At 35.8% G+C, this 22,739-nt stretch overlaps 1 protein-coding gene across 1 annotated transcript; it reads left to right on the plus strand.

The window, feature by feature from the left end:
* The first annotated feature begins 9,591 nt into the window (after nt 1-9,591).
* LOC111883412 (putative clathrin assembly protein At4g40080) lies at nt 9,592-11,024 on the plus strand. The gene has a single exon (XM_023879747.3). The coding sequence runs from the start codon at nt 9,827-9,829 to the stop codon at nt 10,829-10,831; it is 1,005 nt and encodes a 334-aa protein (XP_023735515.1). The 5' UTR covers nt 9,592-9,826; the 3' UTR covers nt 10,832-11,024.
* Nucleotides 11,025-22,739: the final 11,715 nt, after the last annotated feature.

The following is a 22,739-nucleotide window of genomic DNA, read 5'->3' on the forward strand; positions in this document are numbered from 1 at the left end:
TTGGAGTAAATCCGTTTTGAACAGCAGGTCTGTTTTAGAGACCTTGCTGTGATTACTCTTTTCTCAACTCATAGCTTCATTACTTCTCCTTTCTAACCTTTAGTCCTTCTAAGATGGGTTTTAAAAGTTTAAAATTTTTACAAGTGTGCTATTGAAAATGAAGATAAACCCAATTGTGCCACTGAAAATGAAGAGCTTGTTCAGGTATCTCAATTTCCAGACATACCCTTTTGGGTTTTTCACTTTCCTGAAATACCCTTTTTGATCTTTTACAATTTCCAAAAATACCCTTCTTGGTGCCTAGGAGTTACAGTGTTACCAGTTGCAGTTGTAATATATATATATATATATATATATATATATATATATATATATATATATATATATATATATAGGTTGCAGGACAATGGTGAACAGTCAAGATTCGTATGCACAACCAGTTGCAGTTGCAGCCACACATGGTGTGGTGGATGTGTACCATGCATACGGTGGGGCTGCAAGCGGACAAACCCTTCCTGTTCAGGTTACTTATGCTGAAAACTATGGTACCCAGCAAGATCCCTACTCTTCTGCACACACATCATATTACACACATCATAATCAAAAAGTTTATAACATCAATTCCGATAATATACTATATTCACTATTGTTATTGTGGCCTTTCAGGTTTTGTTTAAGAATCTGAATGTTGATTTGAAGGAAGTAAGCCCATCATCCCTTCTTATGGACAAAGTGAGAGAAGTTGAAGGAAGCCCTGATTTTTCCAACAAGATGTCGGGTCAACCTAACAACCACCAATGGTTGGAGAAGTTAAAAAAACAAAGTATTATCTTATTGATTAGCGATTACTGGTGTTGAGCTTTAAGCAATTTCAGGCCCTCTATTTATTAATCTTTTATAAGCTAGATTGTTGTTTTCTTTCCTTTTTATAAGTTGAATTGTGGCTAGAAATTATAGTCATCTATTCAAAGAAGGTGTTGGAACGTGAGTTCAAATTGATGACACTTTTACATATAAATTTGATTAACCGATTGTACAATGAAATGCAAAGAATAATTATGGGAAGGAGGTTAAGTATTAATCTCATGAATGCTGCAAACGTATTTGTTTCTCTCAATTCACCTTTTGAAGGACCTGGCACGTGTCTATATTACAGAACCTGTAAGTTTTTTTTTCCTTTCTTTTATGGGTAAACTACAGGAAATAACCTCCTACTTTATTACTCTGTATAGGATGTATATGTAACAATTCTTTACACATGATATCAAACAGGAAAATGAGGTAGCTAACTAAACTAACTACTTCAATTTTCATATACTTCAATAAAAAATTAAAATATATTATGTTTGTTAATGATTTTGTATTGCAGGTACCTTTTCAACACTTTGCTGAGAAAATTGGTGGCTATCTTTTGAATAGGAGGAGTTAGTAGGTATTTAGACATGCATACCAAAGATAACATTTTGTACAGAGAGTTCTTGGCACATAGGAAGCTAGATAATGCAATTGTATATAAATGAGTTCATTTTTTTTATAACATTTACTCACTACTGGAATAGTTATTTGTATTTGACATATTAGTGAAATGAATTATCTTTGTTATTTATGGTATTTTATTTTGTATTATGAGATTTTTAATGTATTATTTAATTTGAAAATTAGAAAAATCTATAAATAATATTTTTTTAAACATTTAAAATTATGATACGCAAAAATGTGTGTCATCTTCATTTATGACATGGCCTTTCTTGACAGTGGCTTTCTTGATACGCATTGCGTGTCATTAACACGCGCGTCGTAAGGTTACGACACGTGAATGCGTATCGTCTTCCTTTATGACAGGGCCTTCCTTGATACGCATTGCGTGTCGTAAACGCGCGTCGTAAATGCGCGTCGTAAATGAGCGTCGTAAATGCGCGTCGTCTATAGACGACGCGCAAAAGTGCGTCGTCTTTCTTTATGACAGGGCCTTCCTTGACGCGCATTTGCGCGTCATCTGAGCCTTTTACGACGCGCAATGAGCGTCGTAAAAGGCTGTTTTTCTAGTAGTGAGACATGCTTTTGACAGTATATAAATTTAAAAGAAGTTATGTAATACATTTAAAGAGTTTTGAACAATAAATAATAATGACTTGATGTCAGTTTATAAAATGATTTAAAAGTAGTTTGTTTGATAACACAGTTTAAAGTAAATGAAATCCTTTGTTGGAAACACATTTTGAAGTATATGAAATCCTTTGTTTGAAACATAGTTATAAATCACATGTGATTGATTATATAACTAGCATGTTTTCTACTTGTATTCCCCCCCCCCCCCCCCCCATAAAATCATTTAAAAACATTTAAAAGATAAGTTAAGGGGTATGAACTCACCACTAGTGAGCGATACGGAAGTATGTTTGGAAAAAAGATGTAGAGTGTCAGGTAAAACCTTGAGCACACAAAGATCCTAATAAACATATAATGACATGTTTGTGTACTTGATTAGTGTATAAAGAACTAATTATAAGGGATAACACCCTAATAGACTAGGAAACTCTAAGATTTATGGGATACAATCACATATGATCGCATAACTAGGATATATGGCCACCCTATAGAGTTTACGGTCAAAGAGGTCTGACCATTGGAGTTCACGGTCCAAGTGTTCATGGTCTAATGAACTTATGGTCATGGAGTTCACGGTCTAAGGAGATTCAACCGCAAACTCATCAAATCTTTCACAAATGATGGTTTTCAAGGGCTTCATTCAAAGGCATCAGATTCTAGGGACCATGCTTAGCCTTAGGAAGGGTAAAGGCTATAAGAACACCCTTTGTAAGGGTTTACGGCCTATGAAGATTCATAGAACCGTAAACTCTTTTGTTCATGCAAAGAGTGATGATCTTAAGTCCAAAATGAAGGATCCTAACTAGATAGATGAAAAAGAGGATGGTACTTACTGTTTTGAAGGCAAGGAAGGTGTTTTCAGTCCAAAACCCAACCGTGTTCTTGAGAAACTTTGATGATCTAGATAAAAGATGAAATCCTTGGATGAATCAAGAGTGAAACATGAATTTAGGAAGGATCTAACACACAAGGAAGGAATTACTTACTTGTTCTTGAAGATTTGGAAGAAAAAGTTTATGCTTTTTGAAAGAGAATTGGTTCTAAGGCTTGAAAGAGGGAAAAGAATGGCTAAGATGATCACCCTCCATAAATATAGGGATGGGTTTACGGTCACCATGACCATAAACTCATTGGTCTTGACCGTAAACTCCCTTTTTGAGGAGGTTTACGGTTGCGGGCAGTTAAGAACTTAAGCTGGTATTTTCAATATCTTATTCCTTTGATGTACTAGGGTTAGAATACTCAGAATAGACCCTAAACAATGCTAAAAGATAGCAACACGAGTCTAACTTTGAAATATTTGAACGTTTATACAAGCTAGAAATTTTGGGTTGTCACAGCTACCACCAGTATGTATAGTATGTTCTTGTTCGAAAACCTTGGCTACCACCAGTATGTATAGTATGTTTTGTTTGAAAATCCTGGCTACCACCACTATGTAAAGTATGTTCTGTTTGAAAACCCACCAATATGTATAGTATGTTCTTGTTTGAAAACCATCGCCACCACCAGTATGTATAGTATGTTCTGTTTGAAAACCCTAGCTACCACCATTATGTATTGTATGTTCTGTTTGAAAACCCCGGCTACCATCAGTATGTATAGTATGTTCTTATTCAAAAACCCTAGCTACCACCAATATGTGTAGTATGTTCTATTATTTAAAATAAAACCGAGTATTGTATCCCTGGAATCCTCCAGTGTAATGTATAATAGTTCTATTAATTAAAATAAAACTAATGAAGAATGAAATCTCGTAAACGAAGGTTAGTTTATACTATTGTGAGTTCGTATAACCATGCTCGATATGACTGATGACCTCATCGATGTTCTTCAGGCGTCATACGGTATGATATTTGTCACCCCAGACATGTCTGCCTAACTGTAGCTAGCAGTTTAGGTGTGGGAATGTCACTCTCGAATAGATCTATTCACAAATATCACGCTCTCCCTCTAGGAGACTCTGGTTACACTAAATGTTGAGGATTTTACTAGTACCCCGAAGGGTACAAATGAAGAGTTGTCTCACAATCCTGTATTAACTAGTTTACGTGCAGTTTTGTATCGTTTTCTCGTAATTGAAATCGTTTGTATACTTGGTAGAGTATTAATAATTATACTTAATAATTATTTGGTATTATAATCTTGTTATCCGAAGGTAATAATGAATATCATAAACTCAAGTTATCATAGTTTATATGTTTGCCCATGTATATAATCTGAATCGGTAACAACTGTATAATGAACTTCCCAAACTATACCTATTATAGTTTGCCTGAATTGTTATGTACTTGGCTTATGAGTTGTTCTGGAAACTATGCAATTATGTTTTCTAGTCGAAAGCATCCCTTATGCTCAGTATATTACAAAAGGGATATTATATCTAAATATTTTATAAGAATGTGGAAATCGTTTGACTGTATCAATTACATATGTTTTAAACTTGTTGAAATCATTTTGTTTTAGTTCACAAAATCATTTGTGTTTGGCTTGTATTCCCCCCTGAAAAAGTTAAAAACCATTAAAAGCATAGGGGTATGAACTCACTGTTTGTTGTGCGAAAGCGTCGATCAACGAAACTGGAATTGAAGACCCTCAGGTTGATGTACGCAGCACTTAACGAAATCCTAATAACAATTAAATACATATATGTATCTAAATTAACGATTTCATTAGGTAAAGTGTTAGTAAACACTTGTTTTCGGTTAAGGAATGTTACCGGGACTCGATCGAACCGGGAAAAGTGGGTTTTCAGTCTAATATACCACTTAGGAAGGGTTTGAGGTCGTGAAGGGGGATTACGACCGTGAACTGTCCCTTAAAGGGTTTACGGCCATGAACTATTTGCGATCAATGAAAATTTGCAGATTTGAAGGGTGTACAGCCGTGAACTCAAGAACAAGGATGTTGGTTTTGGTGAAAACGCATTTTAGAAGCTCCAAAATAACCTCCGGAGACGATTTCTTGATGGTTTTCAGACGAATTGAGGGTGTTTTGGGGTTTACGATCGAGAGGTAGAGAGACAAAATGAGAGAGTTTTCAGCCAAGTAGGTTTAAATGAATGTGGGGGCCCCGTATATATATGATGGGGGGTATGGTCGGTGGTGGGGTCCACCTGGCACCAGCTGTAAACGGGCTTACGTCGTAAATGGGTTTACGGCCGTGAACTCCATTAAGGCCGAAAACTTTTGGTTTTTCAAGAAATTTCAAGTTTTTCGGGCGATTTTGGTTCCAACTTATATGTAAAATTTAATTATATAACACTAGATGATTTTCCAAACCAAGGAATTTGAAGGAAACTCAATAAAATTCAAATTTTATTAACGAAAATCGGCTAATGGGAACGGAAAAAGGTTCAGGTTGTCACAAATCTCGGATCCTTGGGCTCAAGGTACTCAAGTTCTTCTTCTCTAACTCCTTCCTTCTCATTCCAAGCTTCTAATCACCACCAAGGACTTCAAAAGGCCAAAAACATACATGGATGAAGAGTGAGGGCTATTTAGGGTTTTTGAGGTTTAGAGGCTAGGAAGGAGGCTAGGGTTTGAATCATAAGGTTGCATTTATATTGCCTAAACCCTAAAAATTAGGGTTTGGAGTCTGCTGACGTATGTTGCACGTACTCCTTGGTACGCTGCATGTACGTGCATGTGTCCCCCAAATCTAGTGACCCTCTACGCCCCGCCTACGTAAGCTTACACCCATCATACGTCTTCTGGGCAACCCAACTACACGGCCCACTTGCTAATGGTCCACTCAATAGTCCGCTTATCTAATTCATAGTCCAACAATAATTAATGAACATTTTAAAACAAATAATACCTCAAGTGACGGATGTTACAAACAGGATGTTGCAGCTTCAAGTTGTCAACAATAACCAGAACTTTACTGCCTCCATATATGACTAGATTAGGATATTGGCTTTACAAGTGAAGGTTGGGTTGACCGCTCTTGTATTGCAACGATGAAGTTTCTGGATACCGACTATAGACCATAGATATTTATTCTCCTAATATTGGTTTCACCTATCAGTGCTTGAGGATCCAACTTGGTAATTTCTCTACATAGTGACTTCATATTATCGAAATATTGAGGAACAATTAAGTCCCCCAGACAACATTTCATTATTAAGCAACTATAACTTTCGTATAACGTGTCTTAGAAAACAAGGTTGTTAGAGTATATCATGCTTATTTATGCATACTTTGGAGTAGTTGCATCCTTGATATGCTAGAGAACTTCCTTATATAGGTTGTCTTCAACACAAACAACACTTTTCCTACTTTAGCTGTCCACTTTCTCAGAATACCATTATTATATTTGGTTGTCACATCAGTTGTCTTGTCTCTTGTCTCTGAACGTTTCATAACTTTTCCATAGATCCTGACCTTGCATATAGGATGATATGCAGGTGGATCACGTTTTTATCATTGTGATAGTTTAGCTTTTTTAGACTACCAACAACTTGAAGCTCTTCCATGGACACAACCAGGATTTGATACTAGTTTGCTAACATAGAGACTTATTCAATGAGAACATACATTTGCATATACCAAGATCACACAACAAGGAAAGAGGAAGAAGAATGAATCATAAAGAGTTTCTTCATTACATTGAGAAAACAAAAGACCCATTGTGCCTTATAAACTTACAATACTTAAAAGAAAATTGAAGTTTAAAATAGGGAAAATAACTTATCAGGGTAATCATCTTTGTTGCTTTATTCACATTTAGGAAACTTTATTTGTACACATTTGACCATTTAACTTGTTATATATGTTCAAATATTATCATTGTCATCTGTTATATCGTTTAATAATGGTAACATGTGAACCCATTAACAAGTTAAATGATCGAATGTAGACAAAAACAAATGTTGCCTAAGTGTGAACAAAACAAAAAGTTAATTACACTGATAAGTCATTTTCTCTATTTTTAATATTGATTTTTTTTTTCATATTTGTTGGTATTATTTTTTTTCAAATGTTATTTTTAAGGTATCCATAATGTCTTCAATATTAATTAAATATTGATCAATTCTAAACTTTATTATTTAGTTAATAAATATGTTTTTGTTTTTGAAATATTTTATATAGCCTCTTATATATATATATATATATATATATATATATATATATATATATATATATATAAGCATATAAAATATTTTTAAAGTAAGTTTAAAAAATAAAATTAAATAAATTAAATATGTAATAATAACTATGGAGGGTCTTTTAAAAAATAAAAAGAAAATATTATGTAGCAAGTAATATATATATATATATATATATATATATATATATATATATATATATATATATATATATATATATATAGTATGAGGTTCAATAGAGAACCATAATTAACCAAGGAACCAATCTTCTTTTTTAACTTTTAGAACTTATTTTTTATAAAAAAAAAAAAAACTAAAAATACAGAAATTCATAACTTTTTATCTTTTTTCCAATGATATAAAATTCAATTTTTTTAACGTCAAATTCACAATGTGAATCTTCGAAAATTCATAACGTGAATCCGGATTTACACGGTGAATCCGAAAAATATTTTTCACATTCACAATGTTAATATATGAATTTAGATATTTTTAGATTTTTTTTTTTCGATAAAGAATAAGCTCTAGAAATTGAAAAAAAGATTTGCTTCCTTGAAAAATCCATAATTATGGTTCTCTATTGAACTTTTCTATATATATATATTATATATATATATATATATATATATATGTTTTAATATTATTACAAATTTGTAATACTTTTTAGTTAGAAGTTTATAAATTTTTAAAATTTTTAAATACAATGTTGTAAACTAGTACTTATCGAAAGTATTTTAAAATGTTATAAAAATATATTAAATTGTCATACAAAATCTATGAAACACTTTAAAAATATTATAAAAAAATTTAGAAATAATTGTATTAAAGTTAGAAAAAATATATATATAAAAATGTTAGAAAAAAAGTTAGAAACTTGTAAGAAAATTTTAAAATATTTATAAAATATTTAGTTTAAAAGAATTTGTATTAAAACTATTTGAATGTATAAAAAAAGTTTTGAAAAAAAAATTATAAGCAAAATTTAAAACATTGTACTAGAAAACTTATAGAAAAAAATATCATAAAAATATTATAAGAAACTAAAAAAGGTTTTAGGAAATTTGTAAAAAAAAAATCACATTTAGACAATTTTTTTTATATATATTTGATAATTTAACATGTTAAATATGTTCACATATTATTAGTAATATGTAAACATATTTAACAAGTTAAATGGTTAAATGTATATATAATAAAAAAAAAAGTTGTTTAAACGTGATAATATCAAAAAGTAATTAACATTATAGACAATTTTTTTTATATATATATTTGATCATTTAACTTGTTAAATATGTTTACATATTATTAGTAATAATAGTAATATGTAAACATATTTAACAAGTTAAATGGTTAAATGTATATAAAATAAAAAAAGTTGTTTAAACGTTATAAGATCAAAAAGTAATTAACATTACGAGTCATTTTCCCTTGAAAATAATCAAGTCAATCCATACACAAACACATGTATGAAGTGTTTTAGGTGTTGTACGTCAATATTATATTATTCACACGAGACGAGATGAGAGATACGAAGGAAAATACATTATTTCCCTAATGTGTAATTCACTTCAAGTGATTTATCGAAAGCTATCTAACAAAATTGTTATTTTTGTAGGTATGAAGGTTGCAACAAAATAAACCATTTAGGACCACTAGTGCAACAAATAGAATATGGAGACCAAATCCAAAACTTTTGATACACCATAGTTAAAATGGTCTTCTAAAGTGTGGTAATCACCTTCTTCACATAAAAGCCTCATAATTCAAATCATTATTGTTAAATTGTTCTTAACCTATTGTATCAAACTCTTAAATTTATTTGATCAAGTTATTGTCTGATCTCACAATCACAAATAAAATATGTATTATGTAATCATATAATATTATTGCTAATCTACTTTATATAGGCCTATTGGGTGAATGATTAGACCACGCGTTTGACTTTTGATTAGAAAATCATTGATTTAATGACTTTTGCAACCCACCTTCTCATCATAAACCTGGGTCAATTATAAACAGTACGAAGTAGCAACCACCTTAATGAAAATTTAGAAAAATAGAACTGCATAAGAACTTTCATTTTATTTCTTTATATATATTATATATATTATATAGTAGCAAAAAGAAGTTAAATATTATTACAAACTTGTGTGACAATAGAACTGCATAAGAACTTTCATTTTATTTCTTTATATATATTATATATATTATATAGTAGCAAAAAGAAGTTAAATATTATTACAAACTTGTGTGACAATAGCATAGCAAATGTTTCATGTAAGCTTCCGGGTTCAATGGTCCATGACCTCATGCTGTTGTCGCAATAAATAACTTCAACCCCATACAGTTGTTACTAAAAAAATTAGTATAAAATAGTTTATAATTAGTCCCTTGATTTAATTTAAAGGAACATAATATAAAAACTTTGTTTGACGTTTTTAGTAGTATAAAACTACAAATATATCTTCTTTTGATAAAACTTTTCTTGGGACATCCACTATGATCGATCAAACGGTCAATTCTCTCTCCTTCTAAATCTCTCCCACTCTCTCTCTAATATTTAGCTTCGAATTCATCCATGGCGGATCATTGGGTGGCATAACAACGATGAGAGAACTTATAGGCATCGTTAAAGACAAAATCTCGCTTTCAAAGCTTGCTCTTCTCTCCAAACCCCAAACCTTATCTCTCCACGTCGCCGTCCTCCGCACCACATCCCACTCACCATCAACTCCTCCCAATGACCACCACCTCGCCACCCTCCTTTCTCTTGGAGACAGCTCACGCGCCACCGCTTCCATCATTATCCACTCCATAATGAACCGCCTCCACCGCACCAACGACTCCTACGTCGCCCTCAAGTGTCTCCTCACCATCCACCACATCATCAAACGCGGCCCTTTTATTCTCAAAGATCAGCTCTCCGTTTTCTCCTCTGCCGGCGGTCGTAACAATCTCAAACTCTCCGGTTTTCGCGACGGCGCGTCGGCTACCACGTGGGTTCTCTCCGCTTGGGTCCGGTGGTATGCTCGATACCTCGAAACGTTACTTTCCACGTCGAAAAGCCTCGGTTTTGTTGTATGTTCGTCTTCTTATTCGGTGTTAGAGAGAGAAAAACAACAAGATTCGATCTCATCTTACATGAACTCGGATTTGATCAGAGACTTTTGCTCGTTGGTGACTTTGATCGAAGAAATCTGCAAAGTACCCGATAATCTTCTCGTAGAACGAGACAAGTTGTTGCACAGTGTCATGGAGCTTCTGGCTAACGATTACCTGTCGTCGGTGAACGAGATCCTACTTCGACTCAGTGAGTTTAGAGAAAGGCTTGGTCTTCTGAGTTTCAACGAGTCGGTCGAGTTGGCTTCTGGTTTGGACAGATTAACAGCTTGCAAAGATAAATCATTACAACTATTTTCAATTAGAAAACCGTCAGTTGAGACCCTTTGGGAAATGATTGAAGAATTGAATAATAAATTTGGATTTGTAAAGTTACAGAAATTGAGGAGGGATAGTGGAAGTGAGTCAGCTCGGTTCGGAGACCGAGTTTTAGTGACTCGTGATCCCATGAAGTTCTCATCTGGTCGATTGAGATTGAACTATGGTAGTTGATTGTTTTTTTTTTTTTTAATGTTTAAATGTTTTTTAATAATATTTGCTAGTAAAGTGTCAAAACGTCATTCGATTAGCGGATTAGGTGAAAGATTTGTGCATATTTGGATAGAGATGATGAGATATTTTTTACATTGAATATAGTATTGAATTGTTAATTAAAAACGATTAATGTAGACAATTTATTTGGAAATTTGTGATTGTCGTATATTTGTAATCAAGATTAATTCAAATTTTGTTGGCAGAAATGGCTTTCTGTGGCTTTCTGTTTTACTAACGCTCTAGAATACTTGTTTGCAAGCTAGATTATTATTTTTACCAAGTCAAGGGTTAAATATTTGACGGATTAAATTAACTCGATGAATCTGTCAATGATATCGTGAATTATTGATAGTATTTTGGTGGGACATGTACTTTGCCTGGGGATAGTTATTGTCGTATTAAATTATTTTTTTGTCACAAAACTCTTTTGAGGAAACATTTTTAGGCCATAATATATATATATATATATATATATATATATATATATATATATATATATATATATATATATATATATATATATATATATATATATATATATATACACACAAAAAAAATTACAGGGATGCTTATAAGATCTCACACGGAGGGTTGTGTATGAGGGTGGTGGGTTTGCTACTTTTGTTAGGGACATGAGAGGCTTGTCACCTCCTCATTCTTAGAGATTGTTAATTAAAAGGATTATGACTGTGAGATCTTGTACCATCTTCCAACTCAGTGCGTCGGCCATCACGTTGGTCTTGCCTGGGTGGTACAAGATCTCACAGTCATAATCTTTGATCACGTCGAGCCACCTCATCTACCTCATATTCAGGTTATGCTAGTCCACAAGGTATCTCAAACTTTTGTGATCCGTATAGATGGTGCAACGAACCCCGTATAGGTAATGTCTCTAAATTTTGAGGGCGAAAACCACAGCCCCTAACTCCACATCATGAGTATGGTACCTAGCCTCATGAGGCTTCAACTGTCGTGACATATAAGCACTGACTCTACCCCGCTGCATAAATATCACGCCCAGGCTGGTGATGGAAGCATCACAATATACCACCATATCCTCTACGCCCTCTAGAAGGTCAACACTAGGGCCTCACACAGTTTCTGTCATAAAGTTTAAAATGACGCTTGCTGCTCAGGCCCTCAAACAAAATCCACACCCTTCTTATTCAAACAGGTGAGAGGAACAACAATCTTGGAGAAATCATGGATGAACCTCCGATAATACCCAACCAAACCTAGAAAACTCCTTATCTCCGAGGGAGTCGTCGGAACCTACCACTGTATAAATGCCTCCACATAGTTGGATTGACCAATATCCCATTTTGGTTGACGAGCTGACCCAAAAACTGAACCTAAGCATCTCCCTCCTTAGAACTCCTAGGAGCTCCCGTAAATGCTCCTCATGTAACTCCTTGGTCTTGAAGTAGACCAAGATATCATCAATGAATACAATAATGGACCGATCGAGCATCGGTCGACAATCATGTTCATCATATCCATGAATGTTGCAGGTGCGTTGGTGAGCCCAAATGGCATCGCCACAAACTCATAATAGCCATAACAAGTGCGAAAAGTTGTATTCTCTCCATCCTCCTCTCTAACTTTCATCTGATGGTACCCCGACCTTAAATCAATCTTGGAGAACAAAGATGCTCCCTGCGGCTGATCAAAAAGGTCATCAATCATCGAGAGTGGGTAACGAATTTTCACAATCAACTTGTTTAACTCCCGGTAATATATGCACATCTGATGGGTAGCGTCCTTCTTTTTCACAAACATAATCGATGCTCCCCAAGGAGAACTACTGGGTCAAATGAACAGCTTGCCCAACAACTCCTGAAGCTGATAGGACAACTTTTGCATCTCTGGAGGTGCAAGGAGATAAGGTACCTTGGCGACCGGGGCTGCACCGAGGATCAGATCGATCCTAAACTCTACATGCCTCTACGGTGGTATACCATGCAAATCCTTTGGGAAATCCCAAACTACCGGGGCATCTAATACTGAATGACTCAGCTCTACACGAGTATCTATCACATATGCTAGATAACCTGAGCACCCATGTTGAATAAACCTCCGGGCCCTCTTTGTTGAGCAGAATGTTGAACCAACCTTGGTACCCTCACCATAAATGGTCAGGTCTCCCCTACTTGGGGTACGAACCACCACTAGCTGCCCCATCGCAATCAATCTAAGCCCTAAACTGGCTCAGCCAATCCATCCCTACAATAACGCTGACATCCCCCATGGGAATCGGGACCAAGTCAATAGGGTATAACACTCTTAAAATATCCAAATTAAAATCGTGGAAAACACTCGCAACTGGGATCTGTCCTGACCGGCAACAGACATCCGCATAGGATGCTCCAGTGCATTTAAAGGAATGCCAAAACTCCTACTAAAAGTCAAGGATAAAAAAAACTGACTCACACCCGAGTCAAATAGCATTAATTTAGGTAAGGAGTTCACAAGAAAAGTACCTAAAAAAATATGAGTCATAAACATAATGTAAAATAATTAGACAAAAATATAAATAGATACATACCAGCAACGACGTCTGGCGCCGCTCTGGCCTCCTTAGTCATTATCTGAAAAGCACGTCCTCTAGCTCTCATGGCCTCAGCCCTCCCCTAACGTCCTTCTGTGATCCAAAGAGTAGTTGGGGCCGGTACCTTCACAGGCCTAGCAACAAGCTAAGGGAATTGGGCCTTCATATGGCCCACTTGATCGCAATGGTAGCAAATATGTGCACCTAGCGAGGGGGTCTGCTGTTGCGGCAATCAACAATCTCTTTCTTAATGACCTTATCTACCATAATTATGGCGCCTTGTCGCTGATCGACAGGCTCCCTCTTATGTCTTCCCGCACCTACTACAGGTGCGGCCCCTCTGCCCTCCAGGGAGTGAATTAGCGGGCTTGGCCCGCTTCGTCGCCGGTTGCGACTGGAATAAGGCCTGAAGCTGCTCACTAACCTGAGTCTCGAACTTAATCTCTCTCCTCCGAGCAGCAGACTATAGCTCGAAAAGAGCCTGATACTGCTGAGTAGACACAAACTCTCGTATCTCAGTCTTGAGCATGCTCATATATCGCAACATCTGGACCTGCTCAAAAGATGCTTACTTAGGGCATAAAAGTGCCCTTTAAGTGAACTTCTTGTTGATCTTCGTCACCGACTCCGTCGTCTGTCTAAGTGACAGATACTCCTGGGCCAAACGCTCTCTCTCCACCAAAGGCATATACTCAGCTTAAAACATCTCAGTAAACTGACCTCAAGTCACTACGACCATCTCCGCAGGTGAGTAAAAACCGGTCACAAGCTTTCACTAGTCCTTTACCCCCAAGCGTAGAAGGTTCAGGGCACACCTGACCTTCTGGTCCTCCGAATAGGAACACGTGAAGAAATAGCCTTCCACGTCAGACAACCATCTCATCGATAAAATTGGGTCCTTGACCCCATCAAATTTCGGAGGCTTCGTGTTACTAAATCTTGAATACTGGAAAGAACGTCCTACCCCAGCTGCAGCGATAGTTGTAGTGGCAGTGGTAGCGGCAGCCTGCGTTACAACAGCATAACGCTCATTAAAGAGCTCAATCATAACGGTCTTCACTGACCCAAACATCTCCGGGATAGCACCCCAAACATCTACAACTACCTCTATAGAGATCAACTCACGAATCTCCTCATCCACTACCACTAACCTCATAGGCTCACCACCTCCTGAACCACCAGCTCCGAATCCTGAACCTGTGGTGATCATCATGCTAAAAAATAAACATAAATTCATCAGATCACCAATAGAGTAACTCTGTATAGCTTACATATCTCAACCTCGGATCTTTTGGTTTGCCTGACACGTGTACGGGTCATATGCTTTCAATAGTACTAGCTCATACTACCTTCCACACCTACCTGTAGTTGTATCAATAATCACCATAAAACCTTGGGCTACTAGGCGCTTTACGCTTGGTGCACACACACCCTAAGACACCCTCCTAAAGAGTGTCCATAACTCTTAGCTCCACTAGGACTCTACAAATTCAGCTCACGACCCATGAAACCTTCACTAACACTGCGGTGACCTTGCATATGCCAACCATACATAACACCATATCAAATAGACAGTCGAATAAGTGATTCTACCCTAAGCCCAAAAGCAAACAAGGAATAATAAGTAAGGCTAAATAGAGAATTCTAAGGCTATAAGATCCTAACTATGTACAATTATAACACATACACTCAGCTAATAGCAGCATAAATTTCGTTTTCAAATAAATAATTCAAATAAATATCCTAGTCTATAAGGCATCATATATCAGGCAACTCTATCATGAAATTCCTGAAGATCCTTAGCCTACATTCTAGCATGCATTTCCATCACATAACATAACATGTGTGGCTATTCTGGGAAACTTTATTGAGCTCGGGCTGATTGTACGCATCGCATCCCTCTTGTGTTTATTTTAAAAACAATTTTAAAAATCATTTTGCAGATCCTTAGTTTGAGTTTGGAATCACACGAATGCTTTTCCAGTTTTCTCAAACCAGGGATCTGATACCAACTTGTAACGTCCCAAAAATCAGAGTAAAATTTATCATTTTAAAACGCAAATCCATAAGCCCAAAAGTTATCAAAACATTGTTTACAAATCATATTAAGTCAAAATATCAAAACAAAGTATCAATTAACATAAACTGCGCGATGATGTGTACAATCACGCCTTCGTCTTTCCCTACTCATTAGAAGTACCAGAAACATTGAAATCCAAACTGTATGACAAAGCTTAGTGAGCTTCCCAAATACCCCATAATACAAACAAGCACATATATAATACAAGCATGCATACAGGGTTTGTTGGTCCTTGACCTCAACCCAACCATATCGGGTTTGTTGGCACGTAGCCTCAACCCACCCATCCAGGTTTGCTGGCACTTGGCATCAAACTCATCGTACCAGGTATGTTGACTTACAATCTCAACCTAACCATACCGGGTTTGTTGGCACGCGGCCTCAACCTAACCATCCATATATAGATATGTACACAATCAAATACCACATAGAACTATCATAGCAATCCTACCCTTAGGATACATAAACTTAATAAATGGGCCGAACTTGGTGCCTTAGACCTATTAGCATAGTGAGAGACCTCACCTTTCAAACCGAACACAAACTGAAATAAGTATTGACCCGGAATACCGACTGTACCCTTTGGTCAACATTGGTCAAATTCAATAAATAATTCGAATCAACCCAACCGAGTCGACTCACTCCAGTACGCGGGGCGTTCTCGGTTGCGACCAAAATAGTTGGGGGCCTAACCGCGTACGCGCAGTGTACCGCCTGGTACACCCAACGTACGTATCTAATTGTTCTCATTAAGGGCTTAATACATAAGCCTTTTTTGACCAAACTACAGATCCAAGTCCCAAATGATGTCTTTGACCATAAATTTTCTAACTTTATGGTCTAGCATGGACCTAATGAGCTTAATCACTAAAACCCCAATATCTTAATCCATTAACACCATCATACTCATGCATGGGAAAGAACTAAGGGTCAAGAACTTTAACATCCCAAATATAAGATGCAAAATTTTCATTTTTAATTTTAATAAAACAGTATTCCGAAAATATTATCCACACATCTCAAATGAAAATAAGAATCTCAATAACATAACAATCAGCTGTATGCTAAGCGTATTCGCTGCATGGCTTGTACACCCAACGTACTCCTCCATTAAACCAACTTTTCCATTAAGCTCTTAATGCTTAAGTCTAATGCTCCAAAACATAGATCTGAATCCCAAAGAGTATCTGGAATCATAAAGTCACTAACTTGGTGACTTTGCATGCCCTAAAAGATCCCAACTTCGATTTATAACATCGTGCTTTAATAAAAATGGCCATAACTCATGCATGGATGGATCTAAGCTTCAAATATGACAACTTTATGAATCTAGGACCAAAACAACACCAAGAGTGGCAACTATAAGCTTCAGAAGTGATATTAAACCACAAGATCTCATCTATGGGACCAAAAAGGGTCCAAAACTCAAACAAAAGAGATCCAAGCTTCTAAAGAGCAAGATTAAAACTTTATACCTCAAACAAGCTAGAAATAGAACAGATAATCTGGATCTACAAGCTCCTCCTTGAACCACCACCTTGCTCCAACCTTCTCCTTCTTGAAAATGGGACAAAACACACCAAAATGGACATTATAAGCTCAAAATGCAAGAGAGAGTCTTAGGGTTTCGAATATGATGCTTAAGGGTCTGAGGAGGTTGAGAAATGAGGGTTTCGAAAGCCATAAGGATGCTTATATAGTGTCCACACTTGAAAATTAGGGTTTTCGTTAAACCTTGCGTACGCCCCGCGTACGCATTGGAACCCCGACCAAGCCTCCTAAGCGTACCACTTGGTACACCCTGCGTACTCGCTTTAAAAGTTGTACGCTAAGTGTACCTTGTGGTACGCCCCACGTACAACATAAGGACCAAATTGAAAATTAATAAATACACAAGGACCATAAATAACATACTAAGATTTCAAGTGTTATAAGAACACATTTTTATCATTCTCAACCTAGAAAAACGTCCAAAAAGACAGCCCATTTTCTCTATAGAATGTCATGCACAAGAAGGCCATATTCAGGGACAAAAGTTCATGATATCAACATACAACATGATCTATCAAATTAATCACCAAGGTATGAACTTTATACCTTCTGGAGATTGAGGATGATGCAAAACCTTCATATCCAAGCTTGCTTCTAGCTTCCAAGCTTCACTACTGCCTTCTTCTTCCTTTGAAACACACAAAACACACTTTCAAGATTCAAAATGCAACAATGAGGCTTGGTTCTACAAGGGAAAACGTTTCAAGTGATGTGGGATAGAAATGAAGTGAGGGCATAGGACTTAAGGTGCAATATATAGGGTACAAACCCTAAAAATTAGAGTTTTAGTCTAGAAGAAGTACGCCTTCCATACTCAGAGTATGCCTAGCGTACTCCTCAAAATGGCATCATTTCCATTTAACCCCCTTACACCTAGCATAAAATCCAGGTACGCCCCACGTAAAAGCCAAAACTGCCAAAATCGCTAGTTGAAGGACTGTAAGAGAAATTTACCAGGATTCGAGTGTAACAGTGTCTTACGATGCCACTACCTTTTCTATTCAATTAAATTTTTATCTAAGTTAGCTTGCTATGTCTGAAATAATTTTTTCAACTTTGCGTGTTGGCTTTCAACTTCAACAACATAACCATTGTAAATAGTTTCAACAGTGTATTTATCAGTTTTAAATAAACTCAATTTTATAACACAGAACATGTTAAAAACTTCGTTATGTGTTGCTATACGTGTCATATTTAACTAGGGAACATGTCGCATTCTGGACAACTTCCCTTTATGGGCATCAGACTTTGCATTAAGAGTCACGTTCTCTTGGGAATGCGTTGTATTCTGTACAACAAATTTCTATATCCATATTTCACTTCATTTAGTTGGTCTACTTTACATGTACACTTGTTTTTGCTTACGGTGCTTCATTGGTAAAACCACTATGGCTTCCTAAACATTTTTTGAAAACATTCTGGCTTTCTAAAACACTTGACTTAATCCATTAAGTTATCAACATTAAATTAGAGTCCAAGTGTCCCTTAAACTCTAAATAAAGACTTAATAGCCAAATTTTGTAATAGAAACTCCAACTAGAAATATGATCCATTCCAAAGTCATTTAATTTCCAAATGGATTTTTCCAAGTGCATATTATCATGCCTAGACACATTATAGATATTTATAGGATCTTAATGTAACTATTGAATTACCAATTCAATTCCTTAGTTCCCAAAATGTATGTATGACTAAACATTCATTAGAATCACCTAGAAATCAAGAAATTCTTCATGTTTTGAATCCAAATTAATCCCATTGTATCAGTTCATGATTTATAATATCAACTACATATCTATATGCTCAAATCCACATACTAATTTCCCAGTTCAACAATGAAATCCCTAAATAATTATTTAAGCTATGATTCTCTTATTGCAATTAGTTTTTGTATCCATGATTTTTTATTGCAGAAAAACTTTATTTATGATCATATAATGTAGTCCAAAATAGCTTAACAACATCATAACTCAATTTGAGATTTTAGGGTTCATGGCTAAAATTTTCCCCAAACACCAAATCCATCAAGTGAATGAAGAGATTAGTTTTAGAACCATATAAAACACTCAAGGAGGTTTATAAAAAACTCTAACTATGAATTGATCATAAAATCGACATTGGGTTCCAACCCGAAATCCCAATTCGAATTTAAGCTAAAGGATAAGAAATTTATATCTTGTGAGATCTAGATTACTTCACTCTTTGCTCCAATACATCAATATTTTCTTGAATTCACTTATAGATGGAATAACTTCATGAATCTTCGTATGCTTGCTATCTTCCTCCTTAAAACCGATCTAGCCAAAATATAGAGGAGACCACACTCTTAATTCCCTTATTTTGATATTCGGTCACAAGAGATTTCATGTGTTTTGATTTAAACCCCTTTTTCCATAATATTTGTAGTTTTTACTTGAGAGTTCATATTATGAATTTTCTAGTCCAACTTCATTTAATTGGGTCAACAAGTCAAACGCACCTTCCTTATTTTGATATTTTTAACTCCCAAACCCTAAATGTTATAATTTCAACATTTAACATTTCCAAATTATCATTTAAACTATTATTATGATTTATTTTTATTAATCCTGTAAACCGAGTTTTACAAAACTTAATGTAAAACCCCTTTTAAGAAACTTTTATAAGATTTATTTGTCAAAATTCATTTGATTTTCTTTTGACAAAACTTATTGTAACATTTAAAATTATTTATAAAATTCATTTTGTTAACTATTATTTACATATTACTTGCCTATCACTTCAAATATATGCGTGTTCTAGTGAGCCATTACATAGAAATAAGTAGATCAATCTAGGGACAAAGTATAATGCTATGTTCCTACTAATTCTCCATCCACACCAAATGCTCAATTAGGAAGCCTCCAAGACACCAATACGGCAATCTCTATGTTGGGCATAGAGATATATACACAGGTCGTAAGAGCGCATGAATTAAAACCTAATTGTGGAGTTGTGAGCCCTATTTAAAGGCTCCAATCCCTTGAGGGCCTAACTATACGCAACCTCCACCGTCATATTTAGTGACCTTGAAGCCCTAGACACCTTGTGGGAGTTTTGAAGCATTTGTGTGTTCCTTTGTTTGTTTTTTAAAGGAGTCTATTGAAGAAGCTCTTAGGAGTCCTTAGCTTTGTAGATCCAGGCTTTTCACTTCATCAACCTTCTCCATGAGGTATAAAGCTTGCATATTGATGTTCCTTTTTTTTAGATCTAATTAGCTCATGGGGTTTTTTTTTGCTTTTTGTCCATTAACTTTGGTCTTAATGAGTATAAGCTACTCCAGAACTTATGAGTATCATTTCCAGTCATTTCTGAGCTTGTTGAGCCATAAAAGTCCGATCTTAGTCACTTCCATGATTTCTTGAGCATTAAAGTGTGTTTTGAACTTAGGGTTTGGTCATATACTCTTTTAAGCCATGAAAAGGTGTAAAGTTAAAGGCTTTATCACTTAGGACGTTTATTAGTTTCTAATCTAAAAAATGAACATTTAGACCTTAAGTATTAAGAGCCTAATGAGAAGTTGGCAAACATCGTAGTTATGTGGGGCGTAATCCGGGCTATGCATGACGTAGCCTTAATTGTCCCTGTTTTTCATTAAGGCTGTACACTGGGCGTAGAGCATGGTATATGCTGGGCTAGGGGCATTTTTTATATGTTGGGCTAGACCCATTTTCCTAATTAAGCTGGGCCCATCTGTATGTATGTGATATTTTTTGGGGACTCATTAAGCTTTTGCGGACGGTTTATAGTTTAACATTTTTTCAGGTACTTTAAGTTCTAAAGCGAAGGGCCTAGCTTGACTGCACATCATCCCCTTTTCAATTTCTGCATCGATGTTTATTATTTTACTTTGATGGTTGTTATACACTCTTACTATGATTGGTTTTGAAACTTTGATGTATGGATTTGATGGTTATGAAAACAAAAAATAATTATCAGTATTTTTGGGATGTTACATGTTGGTATCAGAGCCTTGGTTTGAGGGATTGAAGCACACTCTCGGGTGAGTCTGAACTCAAACTGAGGAAATGATAATCTTTTTAAAAAGGAAAACAAGTTTTCTAAAAATATTTTTACAAAAAAAGGATGCGACGCGTGCAATAAGCCGAGCTTAAGAGAGTGATTCCCAAAATACCCACACCTGATTATAAAGATTAGTTTGTTGTTATATGAATTTCATGCTAGAATGGGGCTAAAAATACCTTCAGTAATCGTATGATAGAATTTCATGATTTGTGTGATGCTTTGTAGCTGAGGAGGAATTGGGTAATATGTATTACTTGGAATCTATATTGATAGAGTTAAATGCTAAGTATATGTTTAAAATTGTATACGGTTAGGATCATATAGCCTTAGAATGATTGATTTAGCCTTATTTCATACTATTTGTTTGGTTGTGCACTTTGGGTAGAATCATTATTCGCCCGTCTATCTGATCTCGTATTGTGTACAATTTGCATGCATAAGGAAACCGGCGGTGTTGGTAGAAGTTTCTTGTATTGAGAAGCCAATGAGGTGAGGATTCCTAGAAGAGCCTATGGATTACTTCAGTCGGAATATGTATTGTAACGCCTGGTTCCTGGTATGCATTTAATTCATTTATTTATTTATTTTGAAAGAGGAACTCAACGAGTTGGTGGCCCTAACTCGTCGAGTAGAGGGCAGATTACACACGGAGTTTGAGTTATCTACTCGACGAGTCAAGCGCCCTCGACTAGACGAGTAGCTTGACCAGAGTGAAACCCTAATTTTAAGGGTTTGGCGCCCTATTTAAAGAACATAACACCCCTTGTGGCCTCCCTCGTCGTCCCCAATTGTCCAAAAAAAACTTAATCAGTGAGCTTGAGTGTTGTATGAGTGTGTGAACTATTTTTGAGTGATTTGGTGTGATTTGAAGCTTGTGAGAAGAAGAAGAAGCTAGAGGACTCCAAGAGAAGGTTGTAGATCCAAAAGCAACATCACATTTCCTTCACTTTCTGGTAATCAAGTCTATACCTTGGCCATTTGTTTTCTAGATCTTCTTATGAGGTAGTTAAGGCATTTTGGAGTACCTTTTTGGAACCATTCATGAGTGCACGCATGAGTTGGTGTAACTACTGCAGATCTAGGTCCTTGAGGGACTCCTTGGCATAAAGGTGCCAACTTTATGGCCATGGGATTCCCATGCACCTTATGAGCCACCTTTTTGAACCTTTTGAGCTAAAAACCCCATGCATGCACGTAAAGTTGGAAACTTTACGTGACATAAGGGCCATAGGGGTCCAGATCTATCTTGTGGAGACAATGAACCCAACTGGAATCGACAAAATAGATTAAGATCTTGGGGGACTCGATGAGTTGTTCATGTGACACTACAAGAAAAACAGCCTTTAATGACGCGCAAACAATGACACGCGGTGATTTACGATACGCAAAAGCGTGCGCTCTAAAAATAATGTCATCTCTTCAAACTTTTGAAGGATAGAGGTCACGCTTTTGTGCGTGCCCTAAAATTAATGTCCAAGAAAAAAAATTAAAAACACGGAGGGCACTTATTTAAAAATGGGCGTCGTCTAGAAATGTCGCTTTATATTTTTTGAATGAAAGGCGCGTTCTCTCTCTCTCTCTCACTCACTCTCTCTCTTTCTCTATCTCTCTTACTCTAATACCCAAAAAAAACCCTAATATCA

Source organism: Lactuca sativa, chromosome 2, assembly GCF_002870075.4.
Source record: "Lactuca sativa cultivar Salinas chromosome 2, Lsat_Salinas_v11, whole genome shotgun sequence".
Taxonomy (NCBI): Eukaryota; Viridiplantae; Streptophyta; class Magnoliopsida; order Asterales; family Asteraceae; genus Lactuca; species Lactuca sativa.

Coding starts and splice junctions, on each gene's coding strand:
- LOC111883412 (XM_023879747.3), top strand. CDS start 9,827: ATGAGAGAACTTATAGGCATCGTTAAAGACAAAATCTCGCTTTCAAAG.